Consider the following 17267-nt stretch of genomic DNA (forward strand, 5'->3'; position numbering starts at 1 on the left):
ATATGGGTACTTAATTTTTTGTATCTAAGATACAGAAAATGTAAATCCTTATTCAGGTTAGATAACACTTTATCAATGATACCGTACTTCATCTTGCTATTGAGACCTCTTTTCATTTTCAGACTTTATTTTGTAGTTTAAATTTCTGTTCTTGATTTTTTGTGTAAGCAGTTCTTTACTGCCAGCATTTTGAGCAGAGTAGCAACCAATCATGGGGTGTAACATCTTAAATTGTTGTTGCTGGCTGGTGAATGAGTGTATGCCTGAGCCTCAAGACTTGTAAAAAGAAAACATATGTTCAAATTCTGAGGGGGTTTACAATAATTGTGTATACTTCAGGTTACTGGCAGTTTGTGACTTTTGAGAAAAACGTGATTGTTATCCCAGCTGTTCTTCCACCTTGGTCTGAAATGCAACATAAATATGTGCAGCAGTCAGAGAGCCTGTTTATGGGTCTTTTAACTTTCAGAAGATTTTTTGTTTGTTTGTTTTGGGAGCCAAGGTCAAACTCGCTTTCCTTAAAGAGAATATTTTATAAAATGAAACTTAAATTATGCTATTATGCTGTTGTTAATTTGTTCGAATAAATTTGGAATCTTTAGGGCTGATCATGCAATATATGATTTTTTCCATATTCATACAATGGTCTAGAAAGGTTGAATGATAAACTTTTTATATATTTATATCTATCTCTGTGTGTGTGCATACATATACATATATATAGATATTACGGTATTTAAAAATAATAGGATGAGAATCATGCAGCCACAGCAAAACATATCCTTGGCTCCCCAAACAAATTGTTCTTGATGTCAGATGCCCAGCCTCCTCTGTAGTTAATAACTTTGTTTTGGAGCTGCTGATGGCAGATGATAACACATTTTCCATAAGTGGTATTTTCCACTTTCTTTAAAGCATCATTTCACAAGGGCAAACCAATGTCCTTGCTTGAAGGAGGGAAAGGAGAATGGGTAGGTGTTGCTGAGCCAGGTTGGAGGTCATAGTGAGTGATGCAGTGAAGACTTCTCGTTTGACAGAACCACACAACTGTGTTCTTGTTAGTGTCTCTCATTTCCTCAGTCTTTCTTTCAGCATAAAGCATTCTGATACCACCACTGGTAAGATACTGAGCATTGCCTGTGTTCTCTCTGTGGCCTTGGGTGCGTTAGATCTTGTATTGCTAAAACACTCTTAAGGAATCTCCATTTTCCTTGTCACATGGCCCAGCCTAGTTAGAGACTTTGCTTTGAATCTAGATTGTTTCATAGTACCCACCAATTATGTCCTTAGAAGTAATTTGGTCTCTGATATCCACCTGTCTTCTACAAAGTTTTCCTCTCTATTGTGGGCTAATCTGGTTTTGTTTGTTTATTTTCTCTTGTTGGACTTCAGAGTGACTTTTGTCATTTAAAAAAAAAAAAAAAAAAGGTGAGGGGAAAAATCTCACCCAAATACCCCCACCTTTTTTCTTCTATAAAATACTCTGAAGTTACTTTGCCACTTCCAACATTTTTCTTCTCCGAGAAAACACAACTGGTGATACAGTAAATAAATGAAATAAACATATTTACTTGCTAAGAGATTATAGGAGTGGCATTCACAAACCTTTTGCCTCCAAACACAATGGAGTTTCATAATATTTGATAAGGCTTTATTCTTCTTGTAATTCATGACACTTGTCTTAATGTTGAGGTTGGTAAAAGTGTCTTTATTTTACAGACTAAAATGTATCAAGTGCTTTATTCATAGTAAAATTGTGACTGTATGTAAGAAGAGATAGGATTACAGTAAGAGGTATATTTTTTTTTCTCCTCAGTTTAAAAACTTGTATTTTTGTACTACCAATTTAAATGTTTGGCTTTGTTAGAGAGTTCAGAATACAGCTTAAGATGCAAAAATTGAATGGTGACTAAATGTGCTGGACACATCAAATAAAAGAAGCATTTTTCGGATTACACTAAATTGACATTGTTTATACTCATTTCTTTATTTTCACGAGCAATTGCATAATTTCTTATCCAGTGTTTTTTTTCATAACATAAAATGAGGTATTTCTCATGCTGAGGTTCCAAACACAAATGGGAGGAGCTGGATTCAGCTTGAAAGTGAAGCAATATTTTACTCAATTTTAGTGAAATTATACCAGAACATGCCCAAATTGAAAAGGGCTTCTCTAGGGTAGCAGGATTCCCAGGCACGATGCGGTGGGGGAGGTTGGTGAGCACACCACAGCCCAGTAACCCTCACTTGTATTTTGGAAATATTCCTGTGCTGTGCAGAGCTGTACAGCAAGGTAGAGTTGTCCTTCTTTTGCTCAATCCTAAAACACTTTTTAATCCAGTGGTGAGGTGGCCCCTTCTCCACAGTGTTGGTGTGTCCAGGCTGGCATGAGGAGGGTGACAGGCTCCTCGAGAGGGTGCCTCCTGCCAGGCATGGGAAGTTTGATTCTGCCCACAGAGGCATTGTTTGGTTCATTTCTATTTGATGCTTAACTCTGAGGCTCTTACATTTTGAGATGAACCACCTGACAAAAGTATCTTTCATCAATCCAGACTGCTGGATGACAGTCAATCTCTTTTTTTCTAATGTTTTGGTTTGAACATGGTGGAGAAGAATGTAAATAAATAATCTTCTGATTTGCTGCCTTGTAACTGGGGTAAGAAGTGAGAAAATGGTTTCTGAAGATAACATACTTCTCTGCCCTCCTCTTTTGTTTTGCCCACTTGATTTGAGAGGAGTTGAATGACCATGAGATTTCTGAACAGCTGTAGGTGGTGTGTAGGTGATACAGATCAGAATTAGGAAGCTCAAATTCTAGGAAGAAGAGTGAAGCAGTCATGCTGCCATGCTCTCAGAGAAGAAGTGACATCAAAAAGTGGGAATTAAAAGTTGAAATAGGAATATTATGGAGGGAAAATCAGGATTGGAACTAGTAGAAAGCAGAAAATTGGAAGACATAGAATGAAATAATGAAAATTAATTTTAAGTGAAAAGAATGAAAAAAGGAAACGCATGTTTCAGAAAACACATTAGGCAAAACAAAGGCAGAGCAAAATAAAAAGAAGACCATCATGTGTTGAAAAAAGCCTCTTGATATAATAGCAAAGATCTGACACACAAACTAAGGAAATTACATACCTAAAAATTATATATGTATATTCTGTTAATGGAATCAAATAGAAGTCCTGTGATTACACTGATGGAATTAAGTATTTTCGGATTAAGTAGGATTATCTCTAACCTGAGTTGATCTGCTCCTTTGAAAGGTCTGGTATCTGTGGGTCCAGTGAAGTATGTTTTTTGTGTGCGTATTTTGTGATCTTTAGGGTTCTTTTAAAATGTTCCAAGAAACAAATAGATCTTTCTTATTTTTGAATATGGTGAGCAACGAAACCTTGCTAAGCCAAATAATGGAAATTACTAGAAGAGCAAAGGCAATTTTTATTTTCTTACTTCTGTTTGCTACCACTTTCCATTTGATTTCTGTAATTCTGAATGCTTGCCTTGTGTGTGCAAGTACTGTGTCATTGCAGTGAGCATTTTTATTCCATTTGTTATGTCAAAGCTTTCTGTGTTTGAACTTTTTAACAAGACACAACAAGTTTTTACATAGCTCCAAGGAGATCTTTTATGCTGCAGCATTTAAAATTGCAAGTTCACTTTTGTTCTTGGTATGTCTTACATGCCCTTTACCTGATGTTTTGATGTATAGGATGTTGTAAATGACTTCTCATAATTTGTATTGGTCTTTAGGGAGAAATCTTGCTTGGATACATGTTTGGGCAATTAATATCCGAATAACACTGCATTCTGGAAAAAAAAAAATGGTTATACAGCTTGTGCCCTGTTAGCTCATTCATCTTTTCCAAAACTGCATAGGGGAAGGAAAAAGTGATCTTAGAAAGGAGGGTTCCATTTTTCATATTTTTCAAGAGGGTTGAAGGACACTTTTTGGCATCATAAAACTGTAGGAGTCAGTTGCCTAGATACAGAGATTAGGATCTTCCTGTTGTGTCAGGAGAAAAAGGGCATGCTTTCAAAAAATCCTGAATGCACAAAAGAACCGTCTTCTGAGGATTCAGAATGGAATTTCTCTGGGAGCTGATACAAGAGGAGGAATTAGCAATTGTAGAGGCATTTGTTGGTTGTCCTTTGCTGCGATGCATCGTCTCTATGTAAACCTGTACTGACATCCATTGTAGTAGCCCTTGGGTTTTAGTTGGTAGGGTTTTTTTGATTGTTTCTGGGGGTTTTGGTAATACCAAAAATTTCTTACTAGCTCTTAAGGTTTTTACTTATTTTAATTTGGTTTAGCAGACTTTCCTCTCCTAAATCTATTGTAATAAATGCATGTCTTCGTAGACTATTATGTCTTCTGGTAATTGAAACTCTAATCTTAGGCTGTTAGCCCAGGCAGTGTTTCTTCTTGAAAATAAAGTGTTTTTATCAACTTTTAGGTAACACCCAGAAAGGATTTGTTCTTCCTTAGTTTGTTTTCTCAAACTTGGAATATTGTAGGCTCCTGGCTATACAAGAAACAATTCAGTAAGTGTATAAAATGCTGTAGAACTTCCCTCTTCATAAAATACATCACACATGGGATACGTATAGTACAGTACAACATGAGAGTTTTATTTGCATTACTTAGGAAAACTTGTGTAGGTATTTCTCACTAGTGGCACTGTCTACTCCAAATTTCAGGCCATTCAACCCATGTCAAGAAAAGCCATACATGGAGCTACAATTTTATGTTCTGTATTTTGTGACAAGATGAGTGCATGTGGCTAGTGAGTCATTGTAGCTAGTGAGAGAGTTGCTTTACTTCCTTGTGAAATACATGCAAGGGAGTAGAAATATTACTGAGGGAAATGTTCAGAGAAGCTTTCTTAATTGCCAGTTGCTAAAATCTGAGCAGTACGGAGCTCTTGACCTGTCTCTAAAAGCATGAGACAGAGGATCTTCTGCAGTATTCAGAGAGGAGGAATTACAGGTAAGTAATTCGCTTTTACAGTGCTGCAATTTAAGGAAGGATGAAGTAAGGCATTTGACCCCACTGATTAAAATCTGTATATAAATTTTGGTATAAACCTGTGTGTTCTTCATAGGAGAGAAGCGTGTCTACCTATCACTGCCCAGACCAGGGGTAAGTTCCTTTTGGGTTTGTTGTGTTTACTTTGCATCTGTTGTTCTCTGTTTGACTTCTTTCCCTGTCACAACTTGATGGGGACATAACAATATCTTGGTAACATGCATCCTGACTGGATGGTTTACAGTAAAATATCAAAGTTTGTTAATTTATTAAGTGAATAATAAGCAGACTGAAGACAAATGTAACTAGTTATGTTATGTGCTTTAATCATTTTGATTGTACGTAAACTTTAATTCCTCTTTATTCATTTTTACTACATACTCTACTTTCATACTATATACTTTAAAAGTGCATTGTTACTATTAAAACAGTAGGAATATGCTTCAATATACTGAAAATTAAAAGAAAAAATAAATCATACTACCAAGACTTAATATCATAGCCTGAGTTAACCTATTTGGAACAAGGGTTCATGTTTGAGCCTGTTGTAGCCTATTTAAATAATGGGTTTTTGTTTCTTTCTTTGATCTTAAGTGTGTTTAATGTAGAGAAAAAAGTTACACCAAATACCCAGTTCTTAGGTGTGAGGTATTTAATATCTTTAGCTGATTATAATTGATACTACACTGTTTCTGAGAGCATCTGTGTGTTAGGAAGCCTCTTAAATCTTGTTAGTGTCATGTAATCAGTCATTTGATTCACTTGCTGTGAACTGAATCTTTCCATGGGTAGGAAAAAGGGAAAGAATGGTCTCAAAAGGTACAGTAAGCTCTAGCTTGTTTTTTTCTCTCTTTGCTTTCTTTCCTTAACCTATAGAGGAATTTGAGTTTGAAATGGTCCTCTGTCTCCATGTCTTCTGTTGTGCAATTCTACAGCTTCAAACACAATACAGCATCTGACCCTTAATGAAAGGAGAAAAGCTTTATAAATCCAGTATTTATAAAAAAGTTTTATAAAGCCAATCTGCAGATTTAAATAGAATATGTTCGGCTGCATGAGCATGGGTGAATTTCACAGTTATGGAACTAAATATTGAAACTTTGGATAGGGTTTCTGTCCCTGACCCATTTGACTAAGACACATAGCTTCTGGATGTCATAATTTAGAGATTAAATGTTTGCAGTCAGAGTCCCAATTATGGATTCATATGTTTTTAAAAATACGCTAATAAAACTTTTGTGGTCAGCATTTAAACAGTTCTGCTTTGTTATTGTTTGAAAGGTTGCTGCCTTCTTTTTAAGCTTTGCAAGATACTTACCATTGTGGGGAGTTACAAATGCACAGTTTGAAAGTAGACAGGAAATGTAGATTGCATCCACAGGACACCAGAGTTTCTTCACAGAGTGACTTTTTGCCTGGCTGATGCTCTGAGCTTTGGAACTGCCTCTCTTCCCAGTGCTGTTCCTCTCAGCAGAGCCTCTCCTCCCCCTACTGCCACCACAGATCTGCTGTGCCTGGCTGACGCCCACGCTGTCCCTGCACAGCGGCCACACTGTTCCTGCCAGTCTAATTAGATCACGTATTTTGTTACATCTGTTTAATTGCCACTGTGCTGTGTGCTGGTAATGAGTGGCACCCTAGACCATGCTGTAGATGAGGACCAGAGCAGCAGTGATGATTCATGTGTGTACTCAATACATATTTTTTCTCTATAGTTTAAAGTATTGAATCATGTTTTAAAAGCAGGATAACGTATCTACTGGTCTGACTTTTAAAAATTATACTATTCAAACAATGCAAGGGAACACTAGAGTGGAGAAAACTGCAAAAATATTCTGAGCTTTCTTCAGTTATTTGTGAATGGAAAAACTTACTTGTTGCAACTAGTGCTGGTTTTCTTGAATACCCTTTACTCTACAGCTTAAATATTTGCCACACCTTCTAGACCAAAGTTTGTGTTTGCAAACAAATGTTGTTTGGTTTTGTCTTCCTTTCTTCTTTTAAGACACTGCCTTGAAAACACCATTTCTGAAATTGCATTTCTAATATGCAGCATAGTCAAATCACAATTAGAAGTTCAGTCGTTTGTGCTAAATGTTTCAATATGAGATCAGCATTTCTAATACATAGGCAGAATTGCAGTGTCTAATCTGGGTAGACATTCATAAGATTCAGAATATTTAAACATTTTTGGATAGGAAAAGAGAAATGGCAGAAAGTTAAACTGAGCACTAAATTGCACTAGGAACTTCAGTATGAGTACTTTTGCTCAGATTCTTGAAGTGAGAAATGGAAATGGGACCAGAATCTCATTTCTGATGCTGTTCACAATGAACAGTGTTCTTTCTTGGGTTTGTTTTTTTTTTTTTTTCCTGCATGCATTACTGAACCCAATTTGCCCAAGTACTCCCACTAATGAATAGCAGCAGGTTTTTTCCAGAGTCTTTCTAAATCTCAGACAAGGCCCTCAGTTGGGCACTGATTATCCAGCTTCCTCCTGTGCATCACACCTCTCCAAGTTATGACACCAACTTCGTACTGCAGTCCAGTGGTTTCTGAATGTGGACTGTGCCTCCCACATCTGGTGGTCTTGCTGGCTTTGCACAGTGACAGCACCAGAAGATGAAATTAAAGTCAAGAACAGCAAATAATTATGAAATATATTATGAATTACTGCCTAAGTGTGTCATGCAGTTGGCAAGCACTGCCTTACCAGGTAGTCCACTCACATCAGTGCCACTAATTATTGTTTAATGCGAGCTTATATTTGGCTTGCAGCCAGACATATTTTGGATAGTTCATGACTTAAAAAAAGAAGGAAACCCATGAAAAGATGAGTGTCAGTATTTGCTTACAGCTGCTTCTCCAGAGTGACACAGAATAATGGGCTGCCTCCTCACACCAGCATTTGTATGGGTTGTAGCCTACATCAGCTTGCTATTAGCGAAATCAGCATCCCTGTTGCATCACTACCATCAGTGATAGAAAAATCAGTGCAGGAGTACTTGCTTAAGACTGTTTAGACCTGAGTATTACTGAGGATTTACAGGGTAAAGGGAAGAGACTGTACTGCATTAGGAAGTGGAGCCTGAGAACTGTGGAAGAGGTCTTTTCCTTACAATTTCAGGGCATCTGCACCTGCTATTTCAGGACAGACAGTTCAGAACAGGCTCTCAGTTTCTGCTGAGAAGTTTGCTTGAACCTCTGGAACTCTCTTGCAAACTCTTTCTCTGAATATAGAGCTACCTCTTTAAGATTTGCTAGTAAAATGATTACCAATTCCTTTTATTTAAAAATATTATTTTTTGTTTGAAACAGAAGCATAATGCAAATCTGAAAGCATTAAAGCCAGTCAAACTAGATACTGAGGTAAGATGCCATTATTTTAGTAAAAAAAAACTCCTTTCATATTTTTATCTCATCTGAAGAATGTGTTTTTAAGTGCCATAAATATGGTTACCATTTACAGGAACAGGCAAAAATTGCAAAACTTGGATTAGAATTGCATCTGCTAACATCCGATGTGGATTCTGAGACAGAGAAATGGGAGGATCAAGAGAATGAGATTGTGCAACATGGGCAAGGCATGTCAAGTATGGCCTACTCCATGTATTTATTTACCAGGTAATTACACTGCACGAGACAAATTTTGGTGGGAAAAAGAGCATTAACAGTGTTTAAAGAAAGAACAAATTTTCACTTTCAGAGCATAATAATTGGGACCCATTTAGAAAGGAACTTGATTCTGTCTGTAGGCTTTATAAATTTTTGTAAATTTTTAAGCTGTTTAAAAAAACTCTGATTTTAAACCCCCCATTTATTTTTAAAGGGCTAAACACCTGTTTTGTTGGAGAGCATCTATTTAAATGTCTTTTGAGTATGGAAGATATTTTAAGAAGTATGTTCATAAATACTTTGAAAATAAAGGGAATTAAAGCATAAGTATATACCTGTAGATGAGATATGACTATAGATGAGAATTACTGATCGTTGTACTGAAAAGAGTTTATCTGAAATTTGCCTGTGTAATGTCAGCTTTCTTACTTGAAGAATTTAGGTTTGCTTGAGTTTTTTTTTATCACAGTTGAGATTTTTTTTGCTGTTACCTACTAGTCCAATAATACTCAGTATGCCAGACATGTGGATTTCTAGTCCTGTTCAGCTTATGAGAACTGAGCCATTGTTAATTCCCCAACAGTGCTGTAGCTACTGAGGTGTTTGTGTAATATTTTTAAATGCAGTTCCTGTAGGTAGTTATTGTTGTGCTTAGTATCTTCTGAAAGAATGATACTAACAGTTCACTGGTGTGAACTGTTAAATAATCAGTGGTGAGACTATAATTTATGTTAAATAGCAAGCAAAATAATCTGCAGTCTACAAATGGCATATCTTCTGCTTTTGTTATTTCCCACAGAGGAGAAGGACTTCTGAAAACTACTCAAGATTTATTTCATCAGGCAGAGGTAATGTATTTTTAACAAAATAGGACATAGACACTCTGAGTGAAGCCAAACAGGAAGTTCAGTGTCTGATTCCTTATACATAAGTACAGTGTACCATGAACTGACTAGCAGCTGTAGATTTTGAGCAGCCTAACCCTGATACATATTCTGAAAGTGAACTTCCCAGTGTTCCAGTAGTAGCTTCAGACAGGATCATTACACTGATAGATTCCAGCTAGGAGAAGGGATAACAAACTGGCATTATGGCAAATACAGTGGACTTCAACACATCTGTAGTATTTGTTGTGTCACTGAGCTCAGTCCCTGGTAGTGTTAACAGATACTAAATCCTAGTCTGAGCAACAGGATTTTCATGGGAAAGAAAGAAGATGTAAAAATCTGCACAATGCAAACAGAAGGGCCCAAATTAAGTGATGTGGGATGCTATTTCCAGGATGCATACCTGTGTGTAACAGGAGGCTGGTTACCTTTGAAAGGACAATAAACAAACAGGGCAGGTGTCATCACAAAACATTTGTGAGTTGTCACAGTACAAGAAATAATTGGAGGTTGGGAGTTTCATTATATGTAAAGGGAAAACCTTTAAACTCTGCTTATTTGTGAGGATGGCAGTTTTTAGTATAGCTTGTTATTTCAGAAGTCACTGCTGTAACTGCTGACTTGTGAATTATAGACATATACCATTATTACAAGTATTTCCTGCTACCTTTTTACTTAAAAGCACACGATTAAACCAGGAGGTAAAAGCCTTTCTGTTGTGATTCATTTTGTTACATGCTTTCTCCTACTTTCAGATTTTTGCCACAGAGGGCACAAAGCTTGCTTCAGCTCTTCATGCTCTTTCTGATCAGGTGATGTATCTTATGACATCAGTGATACTGCTTAGAAGTTGCTTGTGCTGTCTTCTCCCTTAACTTGATTTTGGAGTCTTTAACACAGAGTTTTTTGTCTTCCTGGATTACATACCAGGTACGTGATGATGACAAGCCTTTGCTTCTTTTGGAGGCTGAAAAACTCATCTCTCTGTGCAAGCAGCTCCAGGCAACAGCTAAAGCTTCTGCTCAGGGTAAAAGTGCTACATTTACAAAGGTAAAGTAAAAAATTATATGTATTTCTCAAAGTAACACCTAACTTGTTTTGAAATAAAGTAATTTACTAATCTATGCTCCAGTTAAAATATTGAACCAGGCTGCAGTAGTACTATAATCCACTAGAATTCCATTCAGATAAACAGGAACTGTAATTAAATGTACCTCAGTATGGACTTCAGGGATCAAAATTTTAATGAAGGTAATATGTATTTCCACCACTGTAATAATTACTGTTACTGATGCTTAACATATATGTAACAAATTCCAAACCCCCAACTCCACTACTGAAACACATTGCTTCTCAGTAGGTAGCATCTACCCTGGACTGCAGATACTATTTTCTGATATTCATATTTGCTATAACTAACTACATAGACAGCTGCCATGAAAGTTTCATCACTGTTAACACAAGAAGTAGATCTGCAAACATCAGAGGGGATCAGTATCCCTGAGCCAGCAGTGATCAGTGCGAGCAAGACCATTTCCATGCAGCTGGATGTTTGTTTCCAATTGGCTGTGGAAAAGGTGTTTCAGTTTTAGAGCAAGGTGTGAAACTGGCTAAAGCATGCAAGCCACTCAGAACCAAACCTTGGGGTTACCACTGTATGGTTTGTTTTACACCCTCTAAATTAAATGGGAACTCCAGTCTGTGTATATAGTGATGTATCAGTACGTAGAAGTAACAGGTTCTCAAATTAATGTCTGAGGGGCTCAGACTTGTGACCTATGCTGAGTGTTAAGATGTAAGCTAACTTTTAGTGTAACATTGAACTAAGGCTTAGATAATGCACAGCTCTCTAAATCATGCTGTCAAGACATAAAACAAAATGAAAACCGTGAAGAATTGTGATGATCCATGCTTAGATCATAAGAGCTCCTTTCCAAGAGACTTCTGTTACTTTTTAATATAATATTAGTAGTAGTTCATTCTCTTGGGATGTGTCTGCTCAAGTTGTGCTTAACAGAAGGGATGCTCATGTTTTGCATGTACTATACAGAGAAGTTTAAAAAAATGTAGGCAAACCCATTTGATTAGGAGATATTTTAACAGGAAATGTATTACTTAACCCAGCTCAAAACAGATCATCTCATGCCAAAAACAACTGGCTAACACAAGTATTGAGTAAGAGGTATTACTCTATTAATTGTCTTGTTTAGGTTGATGCATGCATTCTGAAAACAAGGAATGTGATGACTCTCTTGTGTCAACTTCTTCCACTTTGCTGCAAATTACTGAGAAAGGTGAGTACTAGCTTAATCTGCACTATTTAAAAGTTTTGGGGTTTGTTTGCTTGGGTTGGTTGGTTGGTTGTTTTTAAGAAATCTTTCTTCTATACATGCACAGAATAAAGCGGGAAATGGTTGTCTTAAGCCTGCTCCACCATGGAAAGAAGACAGAATACGAACTGGTACAAATGCACGTACTCCAGAAAGAAGAGTGGAGACATTTGGCATCAAGTCTTTGGAAAATCATGTAACAAACATGACATTTTTAGAGAGCAAGTAATCATAGCACTGAGAAATGCAGGAATTCCCATTTGAAAATAACACTTGCTGAAGTTTCAATACTGCTTTCATTTCTGGAAAGTCAAGCCAGGTTTATTTGATATAAAACTGTTGATCTTTGTCACATCTAATAGATGTCCCATTACTTAGCCATTAAAATACAAGCTAGTCTAAATGCTCTGTATTTTTCTAGTGTGAATGCCTTTCCTATGCTCACTATTGATACCGAATTTGTAATTAATGCTTCTGAATGTTTTAATGGATGTGTCAACCCAAAGATGCTGCTAGTAGACATTTTATGTAAAAACCCCTGTGCTGCATACGCTATATGTTACACTACTGTTGAAGTCTGTAAACTCATCTCTGGCCTATTTCAGTCTATGTAATTGATAAAGCAGAATCAGGAATATAGTCTGAAAGGCTGTGGCCTGAAGCACTGAAATGTTACCTTAGTTACAAGTTATACCTGCAATGAAGTAGTCCTAGGGAAAAAAAAAAACCTCTTTCAATAGATGCACCCCTGAATTTTAATCTTGACAGGATTTATCTCCACAAAAAGTATATTTCTAAGTGATTAATAGTCTTGACTAAAACCCTTTTTCTTTTACCCTATTTGTAGATGGCAGTTGTTGCTTTCTTTTTTATTAAAACTTACTGAGCAGAATTCGTGTTGCCTGTAGAACCACTGAAGTATTATGCAGAGTGGACATTATGCCATTTAAAATTGAAGAAAATAGATACTGATTATTACAAAATTCTGTACAAAGGGCATTATTTGACTTCAGGATACCATGAAAATACAACTTGGTGTGAAATATGTATTTTCAAGTTTATCTGCTCTTTGTACACAGACGTTTGTTGCATTTTTATTTTCCATTCATCTGTGTCAAACTCCATATTGTATTAGTTTAGCTAAATGACATGATAGCTAAATGCTATGATTTTTTCTATATGTACTATGCTTGCATTAAGCAGAAGCAAAGCTGATTGTGGAATATAAATAATCTCCACCATGTCATTCTGAGCTTATTTAAAAACCTGAATTAAGGTGGAATTCAGAGAAAAAGAAAAACTTTACGTCAAGTTTTTACAGAAATTTTAATACACAAACTATTTGAACTGGTTTATTCTTTTACGAATCAAGGGGTTTAGTTCCACTTTTAAAAACTGGCACTGGACCTTTTCCATACTATAAAACTCACAGTGTACAATAAACTTCACTTATTTAGTATCAAACATAGATGGGAAGTATAGATTTGATTTCATGAAGCAGAACTGCAGCGTTTCATCAAAACTTCCTCGTACTCCTTCTGCGTCAGAAGTCCCTGAGTTATACTCTTGCTTTCTTCAAATTTGGGTAGAACCACTGCAATGTACCCCTCAGTTGATGGCTAAAAAGCAAGAATGAAGTTAGCAGTGGAGTAAAAGCTGAAAAATAAAGAACAAGAAAGTGTCGTACCTTTTCTTGCAGAAGAGCAGGATTGCTGAGGATGTTCTCATTTACTTCAATCAGCCGCCCTCGTATGCAACTGCAAAAGTGTTCAGATTCTGTAGATGTGTGTGGTATGGCAAGGTAAGAAAAAAATGGGAAAAACCTTACCTGTAAATGGTGTATTCCTCTCCATCTGATGAAGATATCCTGCACAGAGGGGCAAGTTCTGTTAAAAACTGAGCTCCCTGCATTTGGAAAATAAACAAACATGTCTGTAGTTTTAATTACACAGGGCTTGTAAAAGTATTACCATCAGCAATATCTAAAAGGAAGGATGTGTGATAGTTACAGGTCATTCTCAGTTCCAGACGTGTGCTTCCCTACAGAAGAGAAGTCACCCACTTAGTTATGTGCACAAATCAAAAAAAAGCTTGTTACAAGCTTACAGATTTAGTCATAATTAAGTTTCTTGCAGACTAGCAAACTTGTAATTTTATGAGATTGAAGTCAGGGGAGAGAGGAGAGGAACAGCACCTTTGACTTTGGTGTTTGCTTACTTAAACTGCACCTTCAAAAACCCTCCACACTGAACTGGCCCATCTACTATCTAGTCTCCAAATCCTTTACATCTTCTTGGAAATAAGTTTTTATTATTTCAGGGATGTTTATGTCCCTCTGTACACTACCAAAAAAATTTACTAGAAGCTCAAGTGTGTCTGAACAACATTGGAAACCACCAGTGCTGTAGGAGCACTGCAAGACTGTGGCTGGGACAGGCAAATAGGCACCTCTTGAGGAAGTCTAAATTCTTCAAGTGCCGAGGGGCTAGTTTTAAATGAAATACAAAAGTAACCTGCTGGGTTTCTGCCCAAGAAAGAACAGAAAGATCTCAGGCAGTGTGAGAGATTAAAATCAAACCTAAGGAAATAAAAAAGCCATACCCTTTTTGACTTTCCAGAGACCTTATTCTGAAGTCTGCTACAGTTTGCACTGATTTGGTAATTAATGTTTTTAATTGTTTTCCCACTTTGAAGAAGAGGGTGGGCTTCTGCCAAGGTGATGACACAGATTCTGCAAAAAAAAAAAAAGTATACAATTATTCCACGGTAGTTGTAAGCCACAGCTTTGTGCTCTAAGCAAGTCCCAAAGTCCCACAACATTCTCTGTCTATCTTATTTGACACCTGCCGTACCAAAGTGAACAAAAATGGCATTCTGTCCTATAGTCACTCCCATGGAAAATGCTTCATTTTGAGATACCAGACTGGACTGTCAAAAGCCCTACACTTCTTACTGAAACAAAACCACTGCTTTTAAATAAGCCAGTGCTGTTCTATCTGTTGTACCCCATGAGAGCACGGTTGGTTCATTTCAGCCAGTAGCTGAAGTAGGTACTTGGGATAAGACAAGTAAAGAAAGCACAGTATACTTTTGTCACAAAATGTAATACACAGCAGTGTTTCTCAACAGCTAAAGGCCCTTTGTGGTGAACAGCTGAGGACTCTTTTGGTGACCTGGGCCTTAGTTAACTTGCTGCTTGCACTTCATTTTTTTCTAAAGGAGGGTTATTTCTTACCATGACACTGGACAGTTTGAGACGAGCCCAGATGAAGAGACTAGGCCCGCCTGGCCTAGAACCATGTCTAATGCACAAGCATGAATTTGCCAGTAAATGGAGAGAGTGGAAGCTCTTCTGTTTGAGAGTATAAAACCTACAGGAAGCACCAGAATCAACAGAAGAGTGACTGCAGAGAAAACCAGGGCACAGAACCAGATCTCTCCCTGTGGATGCTGTATCCATCTCCCCACACTCCTGGGGAGTTCTGGCTGCACAGCTCCCACAAGAGGGAGCTGGATCCTGGTGAATGCAACCAGCGTGTCTTAGCAGCAAAGCTACCTCCCTTCACCCCAGCCTCCTTCTAAGGGGAAGATAACAAATTATCTTTGAGCTATCACCTGATGGAGCTGAGACCTTGTAAAACAAAAAATCAAGAGACAACTTCACACTGCCTAGAAACAGCAAACTGAGCCATAGCCCCATACATAGCAATGGTAAAATACTTTACAGAACATCAGGCTAAGCTGCTGTGGAATGCAAGGGTCCTGATATTTCAGAATTCAAAATAGCAGAACAGTCTTCACAGACAGTTGAACAAATCAGTGGAATTTAAACTGCTGTTTATACCAGACACCTGAGATTAGTAATCTTATATTTAGTATTCAGTACAAATGGAAGGGTGTCCTTCCTTGCTGTTACTGTCACACCTGTTATTGGAAGGTACACTGGTTTCCCTTTTGAAAGAAATGAGGAAGAACTGCAAGAAACAGCCACAGAGAAGCTCCAACTCCAAAGGCTGCAGCAAAGTGATGGTTCTGCCCTGTGCCAAGCATACCCTTCCTTTTACTCTGAATTACTAGAGCAGGCCATAACTACTCACCAGGAACACAAATACTGCCTCACCTTCCCTCAACCTATGAGCCACTGGCCCTGACAGTTTTTGTGTGGACAGTAGTTAGGTTCTGTTCTTCCCTCTGGGACTGAACACCCCAGAAATGCTCCCAATGGAGCAGCTGCTGCTCTCTGCAGCAGAGAGAGGTAAGATATGGAAAGAGACTCCACATCAGGTACAGGTGGATTTACTCCAAATAACTGGATATCCAGCTACATCCAAGCAGAAGAAACACACTTTTCCTATCTTGCCTTCACCATCCACTAGTGCACAAATGTACAAGAAAAAGCAATTAAGTTTTATCTAGAAAAAGCTGAATGTTTGTTCAAACTGAAGCATTTCTAAAGTTAAACAGACTCCTTCAAAATGTCATTACAGAAAGGCCTTTTGGAACATTTCTCTTCTGCTACTGATGATCACAGAATCAATTAGGTTAGAAAAGACCTCTGAGATAGATTGAGTCCAGCCTATGACCGAACACCACTGTGTCAACTAGAGCATGGCACTGAGCACCACGTCCAGTCTTTCCATGAACAGCCCTAGGGACGGTGTTTGGGGCCCTTTCAGCAGGAGAGGGTGCAAGAGAGCGAGGGCAGCACCACGGACACTGCTGAGCAGTACGAGGGGGTGTGGGGGGCCGTCAGGGGGAAAGAGGCCAAGGCTCCCTGTTTCTCACTGGAGCAGTAATTAAAGGATGGGGAGGCCGATTTGTCCGGTGCTGTGTCCCAGGCCAAGGCTCTCCATGTCCCGGCTGCTGCAGCCACCGCCGCTCTCTCCGGGCGCAGGGCGAGGGCCGGCGCTGCGGCAGCGCCCTGCCCGAACGCAGCCCGAGGCCTCCCGAGCGCCGGCGCCCGGCGGGCAGGGGCGGACCCCGACTCCCGCCGGCCACTCGCCTGTTGGAGTGCTGCAGCACGCAGAAGTCCTCGCACGGCCGCCCCTTCACGTCTGCAAGAAGGGCACAAAGAGGAGTCAGGGCCCCGCCGCCACCCCGGCCCGGCCCGGCCCGGCCCCCGGCGGTACCTGGCTTGTACCAGCGTGTGAAGTACCGCTCGGCGCCGCCCGGCCCCGCCGCCCCCTCAGCCATGCCCGGCCCGGCGCGGCCCGCCCCGCTGGCGCGGCGCGATGACGGCGGAAGGGCGGCCCCAGCCCGGCCCTCTCCCCGCCTCGGCACGGGAAACCCTGAGGAAACCGAGTACTACCTGCTCGTACTACCTGGTTTGGGTTTTTTTTTCTTTTCTCTCGAGGCTATTGCATATTTTGCCGTATCTACACCACTGAGAAAAACGCTCAGACGCCT

The 17267-nt window shown here is 38.9% G+C and overlaps 2 protein-coding genes across 2 annotated transcripts in view; one reads left to right on the top strand and one right to left on the bottom strand.

Moving 5' to 3' along the window:
* CTNNAL1 (catenin alpha like 1) overlaps positions 1 to 12753 on the top strand; it is a 57322-nt gene extending 44569 nt beyond the window's left edge. Inside the window, exons 12-19 of the mRNA XM_054002008.1 lie at positions 5106 to 5143; positions 8348 to 8398; positions 8499 to 8653; positions 9444 to 9492; positions 10287 to 10343; positions 10462 to 10581; positions 11742 to 11825; positions 11929 to 12753. Of these exons, the coding sequence (XP_053857983.1) occupies positions 5106 to 5143; positions 8348 to 8398; positions 8499 to 8653; positions 9444 to 9492; positions 10287 to 10343; positions 10462 to 10581; positions 11742 to 11825; positions 11929 to 12090 (716 nt within the window). The 3' untranslated portion in view covers positions 12091 to 12753. The remainder of the gene's footprint in view (positions 1 to 5105; positions 5144 to 8347; positions 8399 to 8498; positions 8654 to 9443; positions 9493 to 10286; positions 10344 to 10461; positions 10582 to 11741; positions 11826 to 11928) is intronic.
* Positions 12754 to 13200: 447 nt separating this feature from the next.
* Positions 13201 to 17096, bottom strand: ABITRAM (actin binding transcription modulator). The gene is made up of 6 exons (XM_054002229.1): positions 16991 to 17096; positions 16864 to 16915; positions 14463 to 14592; positions 13690 to 13766; positions 13549 to 13618; positions 13201 to 13480 (listed from the first exon to the last, which is right to left on the bottom strand). The coding sequence occupies exons 1-6, from the start codon at positions 17052 to 17054 to the stop codon at positions 13352 to 13354; spliced, it is 522 nt and encodes a 173-aa protein (XP_053858204.1). The 5' UTR covers positions 17055 to 17096; the 3' UTR covers positions 13201 to 13351.
* Positions 17097 to 17267: the final 171 nt, after the last annotated feature.

The sequence above is a fragment of the Vidua macroura genome, chromosome 1, assembly GCF_024509145.1.
Source record: "Vidua macroura isolate BioBank_ID:100142 chromosome 1, ASM2450914v1, whole genome shotgun sequence".
Lineage (NCBI taxonomy): Eukaryota > Metazoa > Chordata > Aves > Passeriformes > Viduidae > Vidua > Vidua macroura.

Excerpts from the sequence above, each read along its gene's own strand:
- ABITRAM (XM_054002229.1), bottom strand. The coding sequence starts at position 17,054 with ATGGCTGAGGGGGCGGCGGGGCCGGGCGGCGCCGAGCGGTACTTCACA. Across the intron at positions 13,619-13,689 it reads GAGGAATACACCATTTACAG|TTGCATACGAGGGCGGCTGA; the intron begins GTAAGGTTTTTC and ends ACACTTTTGCAG. Across the intron at positions 13,481-13,548 it reads CTGCTCTTCTGCAAGAAAAG|CCATCAACTGAGGGGTACAT; the intron begins GTACGACACTTT and ends CTTGCTTTTTAG.